Source organism: Pundamilia nyererei, unplaced genomic scaffold (assembly GCF_000239375.1).
Source record: "Pundamilia nyererei isolate P.nyererei 1_Seehausen unplaced genomic scaffold, PunNye1.0 scaffold00081, whole genome shotgun sequence".
NCBI classification, from domain to species: Eukaryota; Metazoa; Chordata; class Actinopteri; order Cichliformes; family Cichlidae; genus Pundamilia; species Pundamilia nyererei.
The window spans coordinates 863,020-882,596 of NW_005187482.1; the positions used below are offsets into that span (position 1 = coordinate 863,020).

General features: G+C 42.5%; 1 protein-coding gene across 1 annotated transcript in view; it reads right to left on the minus strand.

Moving 5' to 3' along the window:
• LOC102197404 (E3 ubiquitin-protein ligase SMURF2-like) overlaps positions 1-19,577 on the minus strand; it is a 52,729-nt gene that overhangs the window by 22,545 nt on the left and 10,607 nt on the right. The window contains exons 2-3 of the mRNA XM_005738115.1: positions 7,383-7,421; positions 5,383-5,491 (exon numbers count right to left, since the gene is read on the minus strand). Coding sequence (XP_005738172.1) covers positions 5,383-5,491; positions 7,383-7,421 — 148 coding nt within the window. The remainder of the gene's footprint in view (positions 1-5,382; positions 5,492-7,382; positions 7,422-19,577) is intronic.

Consider the following 19,577-nt stretch of genomic DNA (forward strand, 5'->3'; position numbering starts at 1 on the left):
AAGTGTACCTCTGGTGCAAATTACTGACCTCTGTCATCATTTTAAGTGGGGGAACTTGCACAATCGGTGGCTGACTAAATACTTTTTTGCCCCACTGTAAATGATCTCCAGCTGTGGGCTACATCTACAAAAGAAAACTTCAGACAATATCCTGACCCAATTCTTCCGACATCTTTTGTAGTTCCTGTGTAAAAAAACAGCTTTAGTCTCACTGTGATACTATTTGTTATTTCAAGCTAACTGAATGGGAATGGTGTCACGAGACTGAGGGTAAAGAGGGAAATAATAACAGGTATAGGTATACAAGTTTTTGTAGGTAAACACTACACAAACTTAGCGTAAAAACTAGCCCATGTTATGACTGACAGCGATTGCTACGGCTGTACTGCAAGTACTGAGAACATTACAAGGTCCTATTATAGTTTTCCTTACAATGTTATGCCTGATTGTTGTTTGTAAGACAGAAAATGAGCACTGACCGGTGAAGTGAGTAACAATGATTATCTCTCTTTATCTCCATCTAACACTGGTTCTAACAGAACCAGCGTTAGATGGAGTTTGTTGTGTATGGTTCTGCATAGCTGCAGACCAGTCAGGGTATCCATGCTGACCCCTTCCCACGACCATAAGCACCAACAATGGGTATGTGAGCATCAGAACTGGAATGATGAGAGAAGGCGGCCTGGATGGCTGGGTATTTGTGGGCATTGGTTACCTGGGGAACACCTGAGACCAGGATGACCTATGGAAAGCCATGTTGTGCTGGGAAACCTCGAGTCCTCCAGGTGGCTGTTAGTTTACCCATTTACCCAAATTGTTTCATGAACATGAACACCCTTTCATGGAAACCGTATTTCCTCATGTCCGTGGCCTCTTTCAGCAGGATAATGGACCAGGCCAAAAAGTACGAATGGTTCAGGAGTGGTTTGAGGAAAGCAATAGCAATTTTAAGGGTTGACTTGACCTCCAAATTCTCCAGATCTCGTTCCAATTGAGCATCTGTAGGATGTTCTGAACAAACAAGTCCAATCCATGGAGGCAGCACCTCAAAATTTGCAGGACTTAAAGGATCTGTTGCCAACATCTTGGTGCCAGATACCACAGCACACCTTCAGGGGTTGAGTTGAGTCCATGCTTCGATGGGTAGGTCTGGTTTTTTTTGGCAACTAAAAGAGGACCAACACAATCTTATTCAATGGTCATAACATTGTACCTGACTGGTGTACATTGTTACACCAATATTATTGTTGGTCAAGCTTTCAAATAATGAGGTCAGCTTGAGTACAAACTCCTGAGAGCCAGAAAGCTCAGGCTTCAAACTGCTTTAAATGCTCCATTTCAACAGTCTTTTTACTTTTTATCATCCTGGCTCTGTGGTCTGATTTCAAAGAGAGATCATCATCATCACCACCACCACCACAGGCACCGAGCTCAGGTTATAGGTACAAAAGCCCCTCCCACTCGGTGGGTCAAATCTTCTGTCAGCAAGGGGCAACCAATCAGAAATAAGATGCATTTGAGGGAGTGGGAATGGGGGAACTGGGAAAAATAATTGGGATAGGCCAGTAGACTCCATGAAATTTAGTTTTCTTTTTTTAAAGGGAGCTGGAAATGGGCATAATTTTCTCTTTAAAAGATTAACTGGTTTGACCACTATGCAAGTAAAGGACATGATCAGGCACACACAGAGTTACAGATGTGCTGGCAATGAGAGACGCGTCTAAATAAGTGGAATTATTTCCTTATCGTGTCTGCCTCCTCATGTGTCAGGCCTCAGTGTGATAAAATCTCAGCATGTGAACCTGTTGCGGCACATCTGCTCGGGTGGGCTCCCTCCTTCAGTCTAAAACTAATCGTCTGTACGATTCGGAGAACTGCATCCCACTGTAATTATCATGCTGCTTACCAAAAGGGATATGAAACAATGAGGCTGTGAGTAAGACGTCTGGACATTTTGAGTCAGTGCCAAATGCCTGTCTGGGGTGCGATGTGAGAGAGAGCGCTACTATGTCAGACAGACATGACGGGAGGGAAGTATTATAACCAAACCAAAGTCATCTGGATCCTTGTAATAAACTTCATTAGTCTGGCTAAGATTTTTCATACAGTCATAGGCGCACGCGCACGCGCGCGCACACACACACACACACACACACACACACACACACACACACACACACACACACACACACACACACACACACAGGGAAAACTGGCATTAAAGGAAAAGCAGCAGATTTAAAGAGCCAGATGTGCTTTTTTAATACACCTTTCATTAAGTAGAGGAATCTTTGGTTTTATTTTAGGTTTAAGAAAAAATACACACCAAAATGAAAAATTCATAATCAGAGATACAAATGCAACAAATCCCAGACCTGTGAATCAGTGTCAGATATTTGTGTTGTGGACGAACACCAACAAAAATAAATCTGTTTCCTAAAGACTCTTAAAAAAAGGGCAGTAATAAAATACCTCTTTGATTACCAAATATAAAAAGTTTAAATTGAAGTATTCTAAGGAACCCAAACCATTTCATCATACACAACAGCTTGCTTGCTACAGATACAACAGTTACATCATTAACCACAAAGTGCAATCATCGCTCTCAAGTCATTTCTTGTTAGACTTTACTGGACCTAAACAAGCAGGCTTTCAGCATTATCCTCAGGGTTTCTTTCAATGTATTACATGTACTAAACCAAATCCCAGCCAAAACAAAGCAACAAACAACAGTCAGGAGTTGGACTCGAAAACAAAACCACTTAACCCAGTGATTTAACGGGAAAAAAACCCTCGCAAAACAGAAAACTGATTTTAAGACGATATCTTTTAAGGTCCTTTGTTAGCAAATATATGTTTAAGATATTTTAAGACCAAAAGGACACAAGCAATTATGACAGATTTGGAACTGAAATAGCTCAAAGTAATAGAATACACCATTTTTATTATAGAATTAATAATGTATTATATTGCAAGGTCAGTCATTTGCCAGTCAAATAGTACCTAACATCAGTGGATAGAGCTAAATAGGACAAGCAACATCTGACACACGCAAAAAGTTGCAGTAAAAAAACTCAGTTGAACAGTGGCTGACAAGAAGCTATTCTTAAAGCAGCAGGAGAAAAGGCTGAGGTATGTCAAATTACAGAAAAACTGGACTGAAAATCAGTGGCAACAGGTCTGATGAAGTGATGAATCCAAATTTGACATTTTTGATTCAAATTCTAGTCAATATATACACAAGTGGTCAGGAGTGTGTGTACATCTGTAAAGCATGGTGGAGGCTCTGTCATGGTTTGGGCTGCATTTGAGCCAGCGATGTTGGGGTCTTGTAAAAATTGATGTAATTATGAATGTAGAAATGTATGCAATCAGGAAAGTGTCTGATTGGCAAAGGCTTTAAACACACTGCCAATGTAGTAAAAGCATAGCTGGAGAATTATATATGGTGTTTTCTATCAGTCAAGGACTCTGCTCCCCAGAGCCGAGACATCAACATTATTGAAGCAGTGTGGGGTCATTTAAACAGAAAGGCAGACGACTATTCCTGAAGACTATTAAAGAAATGACAAGATGGAAGAGTTCAGAATAAAAGTCATCATACCAAATATTGGCACTCAAAATTGTACAAATTCTGTTTATGCCTTTATATTAGTATGTATGTTTGCACATGTCTCAATTAATTACCGTACCTAAAGAAATGAGTGGTGGCACAAGACTTTTGCACGGTATTGGTAGTACCTTGGAAAGCTGAGAAACTGGAATAGCCAGCTATTAGTTCTTTTGAACTTGTCGCTTCTACAGAATTACAGCTCAGACGGTGGGAGGGGAATGGATAAGCGGGTGGGTGTAAAGAAATTTGAGTCTAGACAGGGCACTTAACATTGCAGATGTATTATTTAATAACACTATATCTGATGGATTCCTAATTGAATAAATGTGACAGCATGACAAAAGAGTGCAAAAATGCAGGAAGACACTTCCCGTCACTTACTACAACGATGAAGGTCCTCCAGACGAACGGTTTTATTACTCATAATTACAGTATCCTTGCCTCTACTAATCCCCAACAGGAGTTATTCAGCTTAGATTTCCTTTATTTCAGTCATATCCTATGAGTGTTACGGATCTGTTTTAGAAACTGAGAGCAAGCAGAAGGATTGTGCGACCCAGGCAGCTAGCTAGACTGCGTCTACTATTCTTGGCATGCTGGCAACATCCTGCAACAATGCTGAAGGGTCACAGACCATGGGCCAGTTTGCTCTCTGCAGCATGCCCAAGAAATGAAGACCCAGCACACACACATCATTTCTACACCCTCACATACAACAAATGGAAAAAAAGAGTCACTGCCAACAGCTTTAATGCACTAGGCTCTTTTGGGAACACCAGGTGTTGCAGGCCCTATTTTAATAAGTGTGAGCCAGCCAGACAGCCAGAGAAGCTGCTCTCAGTCAATTAAAACCTCTCTCCTCCAACACACCACCTGAGGGTCCTTCTGCTGTTCACCACGAGAATAAACACAGACAGTAAAACGGGATACAGTCATGGTAAACGTATCACCGGTGCAGAAAAACCCAAGTCGTTTTCACATAAATTCCAGTCTACGATATCTGCAGGCTCTCGGGACAAATTAGAGCAGAGACGTTTCCACTGAGCCACGAGTCTGTGTTCTCCGCTCCAACAATTCATCCCCGAGGTGTGCGTACGTGCGCGTGACTTTTTCCCTCTTGTCAAATGCGACAGGCGTGGGGCCTTGTAGAGAGAGGGTCCTGTATCCCCAGCAACCAAACAAACGGAGACACGTGCTTCCTCTCGCTGTTGGCTACGCATGACGGCTTGGATAAACACTGGGCCAATACTGGAAACTTTCACTCTCACATTTTCACTCACGCTCTGTCTCTGTTTTTTCCAGGTTACTTTCGCAGGACACTCCATCTTTGGGAAAAAGGCAATCGGGGTACAACAAGACATGCACGTGTTTCAGTCAATGGAAGAAAATACTATTGGAGATGGCCCTCCTTTTCTGATTCCTTAAATACTGTTCCAAGGGACATTTTTAGACTGAAGGGTTATGTCATTACACAGTATTTAAATAAGTGAGAGGCCAGATGCAAGAGCTGTTTTCATCGGTTGGCAAAGTCTCACACTTCAAGGTTATAAAAAGAAAGGCATACTAATTGAGAGGCACTGCAATAAGCCAAGCATGGCCTCAAACTGCTGTTTGTAATCAGATTTAGTCTGTGGGGCGGTGGGAGGTATTCAAATAAACCAAAGAAGACTTTTTAAATCCTTACAAACAGATGTCAGAAATGATTCAGTGTTATAAATAAATAAATAAATGAATGAATGAAGAAGAAGAAAAATGACTCTGAGACTCACAGATCATAGTGTTGGTTCCACTTTGGGTCAAGCGTGTTCCTCACAGTGTCTGTAGAGTGGCATTGTCCTGAACCATCCACGACCACCTTGGCAAATGGATCAGGCAGGCCTGCGGGGAGAAAAGAGCACACCGCAGCACAAGAATAAACTGTTTAACAAGACACAAAGACAATGCACATGCAGTGATCAACACAACACTGATTTCTGTTGCAGGACCAGTCCAGGCAGGCTAAAGATTACCATTTTATTACTTCCACAAACTTTTTCTATTCTTATGACAACTGACATCCTCTGGTGTTAACGCATTGCAGTGCAAGGATGCACGGGACACCTTACATAACAAATGATTAATTCACAGTATAAATGGTCCAAATGATAATTACAGTTCTTGTGCTCCAGAACAGTTTGAGAATGTGGGACCAGTGCTACTAGCCTGTAGCAGCCTATCACTGATTGGTGTATATCAGGGGTGTCAAACTTATTCTTTGTCAGGGGCCACATACAGCACACTTTGATCTAAAGTGGGCCGGACAAGTAAAAATCCACTTTCTGTCTGCGTAAGTTTAGCTGCACATTTAATCCCTACGATATCTCAATAAAAGAGAAAGAAGCGCAGCTAAATATATTCTGCTCTATTTAATTAAATAAATCTATCAACACAACTCGTTGGACTTAAATTGTAAAAACACCGGGGAACCCAAAAGCTGTTATTTTAATTGATTATTACTTTGGTGTAGTATGAAAGACGGTGGAGGTGTTCTTTATTAGTAGCACAAGCTGTAAAATGTATTAACATTTTACAAACACGGCCAGCGGGCCAGGTTGGAGTCTTTGCCGGGGGCAATTCTGGCCCGCGGGCCTTATGTTTGGCATCCCTGCTGTATATGTTCTCCAAAATTCTCTGATAGGGAGAAAACAAAGATCAGAGGAATTTGTAAATAGTGTCATAACACCGTTTACTTAGCTTACCGGCTCCAGCTGCACTCTTTACATCAGTCTAGTACTGTCTGCAGCACATGTAGCAGAGTAGCATGATAGCAGCGCAGATGGTGAGCAGCTTTCCCACAATGACTAGATTTGAGACTTGTATTTTGTATCAGTCTTAGAGAACTGTCATGTACTTAGTAACAGAAAATCTTCCGTCCTCTTATTTTGAAAGTTCAGTTGCTGCTAACCAGCTACGGTTACTGGCTGGCTCACTGGCCAGGTTGCTATTGTGGCACTCCCTGTCTTTTAGCTGCTCTCCAGAGAGCCTCTCCCATCCTGCAATTGGATTGACTCCTCACTTGTGAACATGAGACACATCCCTGCTTTGTCTGGGCAAAATACAAGCTGCAGACATGAAATACATGTTAAAGCCATTCTGTCATGAAAAAAAACCCAACAAAAAAACAAAATTGTGCCTGAGCACAAAACAGACTTTTTCGTGACTATTTCACAAAAAGCGCCTGGCCTCTATGATTGATGTTTTCCTATCTACAAATAAAGTAGTTGTAGCTTGGATCAGCATGTTCACATAAGTACACTGTAATACACCACGAGAGCCAAGTCTGTATATGCATCCATGTTCGCAGCACCACTCTCCACGTAACTGAATGTTTGCTCAGCTCCTGAGCGAGCAGAGGGTCTTAAACGCTCATTCACCATGACAGCCTGACCCAAACACACCAAAACGTGACACTTGCTGACACCTACGCTGAAGAACCTAGTAAGCAACAGTTGCACAAAACTTACACTTATAGGGTTTTAAAGGCATTTTACGATACGAGACAAATTTACCAAACACACTGCATATTAGAAACATTTGGAGAAAATCTGTTGAAATGAAACTGTTTAAATACTAGCATAGCTGCAAACAGTGGCCTCTCTGTCAGCCCAAAGTGTCCTCATACCACTTTCACTTTCATACCAAATTCCCATGGTTGTTGGTTAAATGAAAGTCTGAATAAGGTTTAAAAGGTTTATGATGAAAAGATAAATAAAAGGCAATAGATACTTACGGAAGAAGTCCTTCTTCACCAGGTTTTTTGCGCAGAGGACTGAAAAACAAAAGCAAAAAGTCAAGCATTAGATATATGTTTAATATTCATCCCAACAAGATCAGGTTTCAGGGGCATCACCAAGGGGGAAACTGGCCACCCCCCAAAATTTGCTGGCCCCTGATCCCTGGCAAGACTGTCCTATGTTGGTAACAATTTTAATAAACTTGAGTACGAGAGAGGAAGACACCCTCCCCTCTGCTGTGCCCCTGCACTGTTCTGTTTTTAGTGTGCTGCCCCAAGACTTTTAGTGGCCCCCATACACAAAGAATTCTGGAGGTGTTCCGGTCTGGTTTGCAATATACAACTTTGCAACTTAAGGGTTTTTTCTTCCATCTGAAACTGTGGATATCTTTTTTTATTTTTATGCATTTTCTTTTAATTCCCTGGTTAGAAAAGTGGCAGGAATGTGCATGGGTAGGCCGCAGGGAACGATTCGTCTAGTTTAGGATTCGAGTCGGAAAACAGTGTGCTGAGAACGACTACATTACAGCTGTGAGCCAAACACAAGCCAAGGCTGGTACAGATTACACAAACAATCTTTCCTTTGATTAGACTGCGTATTTATAGCACATGTCGACAGCAGCAGAGAAACCAACTCCCTTGCTGGAGGTTTAAAGTTGAAACTTCAGCACAATTAAGATTTGGTGTCATTAAAACAAACAGAAATAATAAAAAAACACCACATTGCACTTTTCATTATAACATGATGTTGAGCTGCAGGAGTGAGTGTTTGTTTAGTCTTTCTTTCTCCCTTCCAAAATTTGTGCAGACTCGATAGTACTGTTGTACTCTGAGAGCCTTGGTGGCAGTTGCTGAGGTGATGAGGCAGAGCCACTTACTCCCTCTTGTGCAAGTGTGGATGGATTAGGAAGCTCAGTAACCACCTGGGTGTCTGGAGCTCACGGTTGCAGCCGGTGAGTCAGGCACATGGAAATAGTTTTGCTTTTCTCAGGAATAAAGCCCTTCTGAGAAGCTGCCCCTAATTGGTCTGGACACTGATGTGGCTGAGTCATGGGTTCAAAGAGGGATGATACATTACACCAAAGTAATACAAACATAAAACAGTGAAAGTCTGGTTTATGATTCAGTCAGTCACTATTAGTACAGAGGGAAGTGCGCCAAGTTAGTTTTATTTTGAAGAAATTGTGCCAAAAAAAGAAATGGTTAGCTGATGCAAAGTATGACACAAAGTAACTAATCTCACTTTTGCCTCTTTTTGTTAATTAAACACTACACAGGGTAAATGTTGTCATTTAAAGTTCAGTCTACTCCAGAATCTGTTTTGCTGCTTGTAACTTTATTTGGATGCTTTGCTCTTACTGCGTAAAAAGGTGTACAGAGTGCAGAGCTAGTCACATTGTGTTATCAATGGTATATACATGTTTTTATGCCAGTACAATTACATTTCTGAGCAGACAAAATGAAACTCAAGTCCTCAAAAGCACCTGAGGAGATACTAAGTATGGCTCCTGAGAAGCCATAAAGTTCCTTTAATTCAATTCTATTCAGTTCACAACACTATTAACCTCAAGGTGCTTTATACTGTAAGGTAAAGACCCAACAATAATACAGAGGCAACCCAATGCAACCTCCTATGGGCAAGCACGTGGTGACAGTGGGAAGGAAAAACTCCCTTTTAACAGGAAGAAGCAGAAGCAGATTTGGAGAGGGGCAGCCATCTGCCGCAACCAGTAGGGTGATAAGGGAAGGAAGAATTCCTTGTAATATAACAAATATAATGTTGTAAACTGTTTTCTCAAATCCTAGTATTATGTAAACCTACTTAAAACTAATGCATTCCAGTGCAATTTAAAATAAATACTACTTCTATGTATGTCATCAAATTCAGTATTGTTTAAAAAGTAAAGCCCGACCAATATTTCAGCCCCAACATCAAGGTTGGGCTTCAGTTAACTAATAGCCAGTATATTAGTGTTGGCATTTATAACTGCTAACAAATGCAAATTTTAAAAGTACAGAAAAATAAGGAAAAAAGAAAAGCAAATTTTAGAGGACAGTTGGGGTGGTGCTGAACTGTCATGCTAGGACAGTGTAAATGTTGGCATGTTTTCTCTTATGTAGTCAACTCTTTTTAAAATCTTTCTAATATATTGAAAAAAAAACTGTATGTAACTGCATACATTAAAAACTGTGATAGTAGCAACAGACTGGTCTAAGCAATGCTTCACATGTATTTGATTCAGGCTTCTGTGCTCCTGCCCCTCATTCACTTTGAAGAAGTTGGCTTGGTTAGTTCTTATGTTAAAGGTGAGAGGGCTGCAGGTTGTGCCATTCAAGCCTGCAGCAGAACTGCCTGTTCCTCTCCCCCATGCCGCACGTACTCAAACGTGCACCATGTCAAGCATCAGTCTGAATCTGAGTCTGGTTTGAGCTCAAAGAATTTTACCACAAGAAATCAGAAGGAGAAAGCCATATTATTGACATGCTGCATGGACAAAATTAAAGGAACCGACAATCAGCTTTATGGTGTTGAAAGACACACAAGTGACACAAGTGAGCATGCACATGATACTAAAAACAGCCATCGTGTGTGTGTGTGTGTGTGTGTGTGTGTGTGTGTGTGTGGGGGGGGGGGTAAAGAACATGCTCGACAGATGAGGAAGAATTTCTTTCCACAAACATCCCTGGGAATGCATTACGTTCCAGCGAAACCCACCTCATTTCTAAAACATCTGGTACACATCACATTCGGTCACATTCTTCCTGAACACAGAGGAAAGCATGTGAGCACACGCATGCTCCCCGAGACACATCACTCTCCTCTCCAACGATCTAATTAATTATTAACAAGTACTGGGGAGTGAATGCATGGGTTTTGTGTGTGTGCGTGGTGCACTAAAGGGCTGACTGAGGTAACAGATGATGGTGTCTCCAAAAAGATCTAGTATAGTGAAATGAATTCAGACAGTTGATGTTTACATTGTAACATGACTGAGGAAATGACTAGCAAAAGACTGAAAAATATGACTCTTCAGCAAGGAAATGTATAGACAACAAAACATTTAATTAAAGTCCAGGCCCAAAGGAGCAAGAGTTAGGACCCTATGAGATCCATTCAAGGGAACGGCAAGACAACCACAGCCGGAAAAAGCTGCAGACCCTTGTGTAAGTGGCATAAGCAGCACTCAACTAGCCACAGAGCAGGAAGGCAACGCTACAATTATACCTATATAGGCTTCTTATGGAAAAATAAAAGGGGCCGAACGACAGCTGAAAACAGAGGGGAAAACCGCTGGAATGGTTGATGCACAGAGACAATAGCAGCGAGAGAGCCAGTTAGGTCTGATGCTGCTGTGCAGCGAGAAGGGGAGACAAAGGACATCAATCAGGATGGAGTGGCATCCAGCCATCCATCCAAACACAGTCATTAGAAAAAGTAAAAATGTACATAAACCTAAGTGGAGCCATATTTTACAGATTTTGAAACACTAGAAGGATTACAATGTGTGTGATCAGACACCCACAAGACACAACGGAATGAAAGGATTGCCAGTTCTGATATGCCCTGATTCCAGGAAACGGCCACTCTAAAGTTCAACATGACAGCAGCTTTGACCTTCTCAACGTCTACATGCAAACAAATGAACTGCCAGCCACTGAGCGCACTATTTCCTTTAGTTAACCCAAAGACTTCAAATGAGGGTATCAGCAAAGTCTTTCTGTCTTTGTGAAGCGAAGTGATTGATGTTGCGAGTGCTGAGGAATCAAAGGATTCCCAGAGGGGTAACATAAAGGGCGGGCTGGGTTTTTGGGACCCTTGGTTTGAAACGACTGTCACACTTTGCAAAAGCACTGGCTTCATTTAATTTCATGAAACTTCTCTAAGGGTGGCTGCCGCCTTCGCTCTGACAATCACCGTCACTCTTCACAAGCTCTGAATTTCACACACCTCCAGCTTGTAAAGTCTCTCTAATGAGATTGTTGTAAGTGCTGCGATCCTCCGATTCTAGCCTGAAAAAACATCAAATAAATAAACACGGGGGGAGGAGCTGAGCGTGGGTTCTGTCAGGCAGGAGAGTCCAAAGTGTAGAAAGGAACTCAACAAAGCTCAATGTTGATGAGAAAATGAAATTTGTCCTCCTACATATTCATCCACACATCCATCCTCCAACTCCTTCATCCAATTAAGAGTTGCCATAACTACATGGGAAGCAGCAGTACCCTGAGCAAACTATTTCCAGATAGCTCCTCCTGAGGAATCACTTATAGAGAGTTTTTGGCAAAGAAAATTGAGCCACCTGTAGTCTCAGTCTTGTTCTTTCAGCCCTTTGGGTGAGTAAAAAGCAGAGGTGTGACCTACTGATCCTTATGTCAGATGCTTTCCTCACTATAGCTTTGCCTGGAAGCCTACATTCTAAAGACCACAAGCAGGAGTGGAGACAAAGTACAGCCTTGGCAAAGTCCAACAACCACAATTAACACGTCTCGTTTAACGCTGCAGACGGGATGTGAAAGTGCACTCCCAAAGCACCTTCCCATAGAATCCCTTGAGAAACCACGTCATAAGCCTTCTCCAAGTCTATAAAACATGTAGACTGGATTGGCAACCTCCCAGACTCCCCTCCATCACTAGTGAGAGGGTGTGTTACTACCTACATAGTTTCTCTTTGATTCAATCACACCTATTGGTCACCCTTCCAGTATCCTGCCATGGTGTCTACCAGAGAAGGTGGAGAGAGGGATAACCTGGTAACAGGCACACACCCTTCTTTAACAGACCACAATACGCCAGTCTGCAAATCCAGAGGCACCGTCTGCAAGGTTTATGCAAGACTACACAGTGGTTTCAATCAAAACAGCCTGATAAACATCAAGTACGTTCTAGGCAAATTTCATCCACCCCCAGAACCCAACCCCTGCGGCTTTACACACAAATATTTTATTACCGTTATTGTGAGTTAATGACTGGGCATTCCCCTCAATGCTTTTGGCATGGCCTACAGATTTAACTGGGGAGCCTCTGCAATGCTCAACCCCCTGTAGAGACACCGTACATCATCAGTAGCTAAACGACCCAACATACAGAGAAACAGGTTCTTTTCCTCTTATGCAAAAGGTTTATGTAATGACTTTAAGTGAAATGGCTTTTCATCCAAATTTATGTCATTACAGGATGAGGTGATGATGACCGACGCCTTTTCTAAGTAAAGTAAGTGGGTGAGCTCTCACCTACAGGGTAACATCGTAAATCTGCTATTTTTCTGGGTCACCGCTGACGGGCTTTCTTGAACTCACACACAGATAAATGTAATCATGTGTTCTTTCTCCATCTACATAAAGCTGGAAGAAAGGCATGATGCAAAGATCCAACCCACAAAAAAGAAAAAGAAAAAAAAGAACAGACTTCACTTTCTTACATTTCAGAGGCCAGCTAGACTATTCCATGGCTATAAAGCACTTTAGACAGATTTTAGACAGACACAGTGTTAACTCCATAATCTTTTGAAGGTAATATTAATCCTAAAATATATAGAGCAGGTCATCTACTGATCGGAAGGTTAGTGGTTCGATTCCTGGCTCCTCCAGTCTGCATACCAAGTATCCTTGGGCAAGATACTAACCCCGATGCATCCATCGGAGTATGAATGAGTGTGAATGTTTGTTAGTAAGCAATTAAAAGCATAGAAGTGCTTGTGTGATTGGGTGAATGTGGCATGTTGTCTAAAGCGCTCCGAGTAGAAAAGCGCTATATAAGAATCAGTCTATATAGTGAATAAGAATGGAATGGCTTAGTGACTTGTGCCAGACTATTTCTTAGGTTTTGGAAGGAGTGCTCCCAATTTTGTGGGAACATCTTGGGGATGGACCCTTTCTGTTCTAGCATGACTGTGCACCGGTGCACAGAGTAAGGTTCATAAAGACACGGATGAGCGAGTTTGGTGTTGAAGAACTTGACAGGCCTGCACAGAGTCCTGACCTCAACCCGACAGAACACCTTTGGGATGAATTAGACTGTGAGCCAGGCCGTCTTGTCCAACATCAGTGTCTGACCTCACAAATGTGCTTCTGGAAGAATGGTCAAAAATTCCCATAAACGTTCCTAAACCTCTTGGAAAGCCTTCCCAAAAGACATGAAGCTGTTATAGCTGCAAAGGGTGGGACGACATCACATTAATCCATTCTATGGATTGAGAATGGGATGTCACTCAAGTTCATGTGTGTGAAGGCAGACGAGATGCCAATATCTTTGGCAATATAGTGCTAGTCAGTGTCTTTGAACATCCTTGTTCTGTGTTGATTTTGTATCCAATTTAATAAAATGTATGATTAGATTAAAAACCCCAGTATGAATAAAAGAATGAAAAGTCACTACATGTGAAAAGCTCTAACTAGAGATATTTGTGACACTTTAACTCACTGAAGTGATTGTTTAAATAAGATGATTAATTTGCTTAAGGACTTACTGATCAGCTATCAGAGTAAATGTTGTAGCTCTGGTACGTAGAACCCTTTTTTTGATTTAAATATTAATCTTTTTTTATTTGAGCAAACCATTATCTGCATTTTACACAGACACGCAATCTATGGGACGACTGTATCGTCACGCGACTGTTCCTGACTTGCTCTTCTATCACATAGGCACACAGTCGCTCACTCCGGAAAAGCATCAAATAACCCCTCGCATCTCGGGCCCATCTAAAATCCTCTGTCGTCATAGCGACGGCAAGTATCGAGGCAAAGCTGAGAGAAGGGTTTCTCTGTGCTGCCTGTGTTTCTCATTCCGGTCGCAGCGGCTCGCGCAGCCAGTAACTGCGGCGCTGACTGATAGGACTGATGGGGGGGGACACCACTGCGGAGACTACAGACAGGATGAATGCCACTGAGACACTCGCAGCACGATATGGGTACAAACATTTAACATTACAATCACGAGGCTGTGAGCCTTTCACACCACGACGAACGACTGGATAGGAACGACAAGTGGGCATGTGCACTTTTTCCACAGTAGTCGGAAATCTGTCATTCGAGTTTCTCACTTTCAGTGGGATTTTTTTTTTTTTTGGGTAAAGTCGTGATGTGTCACTTCAGACTATTTGGCCGTCCCCATCTTCCTGTCCTGAAAGTGGATCATAAGTTTCACTTCCTTGCATCTGATAAAAAAAACTACAACCTCTTAGCCTGAGAGCCCATTTTACTTTCTTATTTTAATAAACCACAAAGAACTGGGTAAAAAATGATTTGAGGACTGCAGGCAGAGGGAAAAAAAACATTTTAAACAATCAAAATCAAGATGCTATGTCACCCAAGGCTCACCTGTAGATTTACAGAGTACCTCCAAAAAACAAAAACCAAAACCTAATTTCTCAGTGAGCGAGTGGAAACGCCTCGGCTGACTGCAACTTATTAGTCACATAATGGCTTTTCACATTACAGCCCAAACAGAGCTGTTCCCTCCCCCCACCCATCCCCAACCCCCCCAAGGACAGCTGGGAAAGCTAAACAAACACAGCATACAACTGATTATCGGCTTGCATTGACTTAGCTCCTTCCTTTGCCGGCCTGTCTCTTAATAAAAATCAAATACGCAGAGTGGCGACAGCCGCTCCATGCGGGCAAAGACGGAGACCTTGGGGGTGAAGTTTAAAAAGTCCCACCTGTGGGGAGAGGATGGGCACAGTTTCTCACAGGCTGGTACACAAAGAGCCCTACTGTGCAGACGAATCAATGAAGTCCACCAGACGCAAGCCAAACACCTGGGAAGGGAGTGGTCACGTGATGTCTAGGGGAGGTGGGGAGGGTGGAGGTCGTGGTAGTGAATGCTCGTCAGGACTAGGAATTGACTTTGGTCTGTTGTGAGCTAAACATATGTAGAAACTATAATGGTTACATTCACTCAAAGCAACACAACAAAGCATGGGAAAGGAACACAATGCCGTAGGGGGAAGAAAAAAAAAAAGGAAAAAGAGGGCTCGCACTGCCTCTAGTCTGTTGCTCTGCGGTTAACCATTACACTAGAGCCCATGAGGTGGAGGAAATGGGGGTGTGGGAACACAGACAACCGCCTGGTAATATTCCACCATTCCCATCCCTATCCATGAGTTAAAAAAAAAAAAAGTCTGGAAAAGTAGGCTGCTAAGAGGAAGATGGAGAGCATGAGCAGATCGTCTGGTTGCGTGAAATCCCCGTAGGTCTGCCAACTCAGGTTGACCACATTCTGATCATCGCTTCCTGTCCACCTGGTCCCTCCAGTTCAGTGCACTGACCCAGCATCGCCAGACAGTCTGACACATCTTCAGGGAGTAGCATTAACCCCCCATCTCCTCCTCCCCTCTCGTCCAGGCCCAGACCTTTCCTCTGCCTGTCTGCCCTGTTTTGACTGCAGGCCCAGCGCCATGCACTCTCATGCGCCGCATTGTTCTTCTATAAACAAAGGGCTTCCTTTTCCCTTTTCCACTCCTCCCTAACCTTTGTGGGATTTTGAACCTAAACGGAGGGAGAAAGCCAAGATGAAGAATTCTAACGGCTCATTGCTAATCTTCAAGCCGCCTCCTTATACGTCTCCAATGACAGCATGCTGGGTAATGTTTAGTCTTGAACACCATGTCTTCAGACCACTATCACTGTAACTGCAGCAAAGGGAAGCTGATATTAGCTGGGTACCGGAGCTTCCATGCGAGACAGGCTCGCTGGCATGCAGCTATCGAGCCTGACACAAAGAGGAAATAACGCACAGTCCAGCAGGAACAAGTCCAAGTTCATTTTGAAGAGAAATGACTCTGTGATGTATCCAATTGCTCTTTTGACAACACAGTTCGAGGAACTAGAGAAACTAAACCAAGACTGTGTTTCTAATGTGCCACAAAGATTAAACCCATAATGGGCACGCATAAGGAAGTCCGCGAGTTCTTGTTTAGACTTCAAGCGACTACACGTGAAATAACCACAAACAAGGCAAAGTGGGCGGGACCTGAGATTATCTTCTCTCAACTTCCCAGCAAGCGATTGAAGCGACTACCAAGGAGGGCACAGGATTCTGTTAATCGACATGTAACCTGGTAGTAAATATATCAGGGAAAATAATCGCTAAAGCCCCACCCATACAGGCCTACAGACTATTCGGTGACCTTTTTCCCCTCGGGGACCCGCCTGTCGTTTAGGAAAAATGTACATTCCCCAACATGTTGCAAAAACCGTGCACATGTTAGCTGCAGCTCTGAGGAACATCTTTTACTTTGAAGGCAAACCGTTTCCAATTCAAGTTTGTCCCACTTCTCAAGATTCTGTACCGCTCAGCTAGTAGTTGCCGTGTTTTTGCAGACCAGCATGAGGAGGAAAAAAAACCAAAACACCAGGAGGTTTGTGGTTCAGTTTCTTTGCAACCGATTTCACCTGGTGAGAGCCAGAAACCCGTGTTTACATCACGTCCAACATGGCAGATGTCTCAAGGAACAGCATAATAGGATTTAACCGGCACTAGATTCCTTGACAGGTTCATAGTCGCCTGGGAAACTGAGAATTCCAGTCAATATGCTAAAAATGTACAAAAATCCATTTCATTTCTCATCTTTTCCATAGTATAAATATGATGGATGAAACATTGAAGAGTCTAATTATCTCTCAGGCTGATGCAAAATTTTAAAAAAGAGAAAAGAAGGCCTGCTTTAAGACCCTGCTTTAAGACCCTGCTTTAAAGGGCAGTATGTTTGCCACAGAGGCAACCGCACCACCTATTTACCGAGCTCGTTCACTGCTTCCCTGTTTATAACAAAGTGGGTTACTTTTTAAAGACCTGGCTCCACCACTTAAACGTTAGCCCTTAAACTGCAGTCAGGCAGAGTAGAATGAGGAAGCTGGGTAGAATTTCAGGAGCTCCGTCCAACTCTACATGGGGTACAGACTAACTATGGAAATGTGGTTGAGACAAACTGGCTTGTAGGTACTGGGAAATAACTTTGCTCTGGCAGGTTTTTACATCTTAGTAAATCCACTTATGTAATATGCAAATCTGATAAGACTTCTGGTCACATTATACAGATATTAAAGTCACTGGTAGCAGAGTGATCATGGAACAACTAGCTGCCAGGAAAATCTCTTTAAAAACCTCCAAACAGACCTGCAATTTCAAGGGTTTTGAAAATTAGAAAGGAAAAAGAACAACATAATATCCCCATGAATCATTTTAAACGGAGAGAAAAACAGAAAAGGTAAACTTTCAAGTTGCACGTGTCTTGAGCATGGTGGGAAAAGACCGATGTCAACAAATGAGCAGCAGTGAGACGCACTAAAGAAACTCCCTGTGACATCCACTGTATATGGCACAAACAAAGATAGAAAACTCAAGATTCCCTGGACTCCTGTTGCAGGAGGAAAGGATGACTGGGGACATCTGCTGCACCCAAATCAGTGTGACCAGAAACATAAAAAAAGTGATGGAATTAGAGGGAAGAAAAACCACAGAAGACATAAAATCCCCCCAGAGCTTCTTTTCATAAAAAGGATAAAAGGCCGTGACTATGAGAAGCCATATATCATCATACATCACACTCAGCACCTGCTGGAAAAGTAATGAGAGCGCTCGTGAAATGTTTTGAGACGCTCAGAGGAAGCGAAGACCTGTTCTTCCAGGTGGCGTTAGAAAAGGATGTATTAAATTCCAGTGATTATATGATATTGTTAATGTTTGGGCAACCAGTCGAGGTGAGTCATTAGGTGGGAAGATAAGCTTTGGTTTTATTTTAAGCGCTGGCTGCTCTCACCAATGGTTCTTTGGTGACATTTGAGATTTAATGAGCAAAGGAAGTGACTGTATTAATGTTTATGTCTCACAGCAACAATCACAGTAACTGGAATAACAGACTACTCCTGTTTAAAAGCAGGCGCCAATTTGTGGAAGTCAACATGTTGCACCGCCATTTTGAATTCGACATCACTGTTCCATCTAACCACACTTTATCTATGTGACTAGAGAGGGGTTACATACGTGGTACGCCGAAGGTAGATGAATACAAAACTAGTATATTAATTAATATCAATTTGTGTCTACACTTTTAGATTCAAGACATGAAGGATCATGCCTGTGATTAATGATATGAAAAGTCCCCTTTACCAAAGAAGTGAAAATATGAAGGACAGGAGACAAAGAGACATCTAGATAAAACCTCACCTCAAGCCTCATCTCCTGAATTAAAGTCAAGGCTTTAAAGACACGAAAACATGCATGTATTGTCACAGTTACTTATTGTCAGCAGGTTAGACATGATACCGTACCATCTCCGGGCAGCTGATAACAACAGGGATGCTTGTGGGACATGATGGTATATTTTTTCATTGTAGGTATAGAGGATTACAGAGCTAGGTTTAAACTTAGAGGATTTTATTTATAGTGCTGAGGTGGGGTAGACCAGAGGCAGGACAGTTGAAGGGGGTGGTACAATGGGTGGGACACCGAACCCATAAGATTGTGTTGACTTCCGGTTGTGAGCCAGACCTCGCTAAACGTAGCGGAAGCAGGCTAGTTAGCTAGGTCTCCGGATGCATCCGTATTTTATTGTAAAGCGCAAATAAATACATCTGGTTTTGGAAGTAAGAGTCTCGGCCTGATCGCTACCATCAAAAAGAATCCGTGAAGTCGGCGTACTTCAACACTAGCTAATGTTAGGCTGAGTGAGCTAAGGAGGAAAGTTTATTCGCCAAGTGTCTGACAATTAGATGCGCTTGGTTTCACTACCAGCAGCCAACAACAGCAAAATCAGCAGCACTTACTGAGACAAAAGTTCAGGATATCCTCAACAACTCACCTCAGTATCTCTGATACAAATCGATGACTCAGTGAAGCTCACTACTGTCTGATGACAGACTCCTTTCACAGTTTTACACCCTCCTCCAGAGCAAATAACCTCCAGCTAAGGTAAACAGCGGACGGACTGCCTAAACTCACTACAGATGAACGGTAGCCAGAACTGTCTGTCCTACAGCTGCCACTGTAGCAAGGAATATGCACTTGCATTGGGAGGTACAAGAAAACTAAATTCAGTTGACTGCAATCTGCAATCTACTGACATCTAGTGGGGAGATTTTAAACACGGGAGCTTTAAAAGAAGACAATACCACAGAATCCAGTTCAGGTTTCTGTTTTTTGTCCATTATTGTAGTAAACTAATATTTAGGGGCTTGGATTGTTTAACAGAAGAC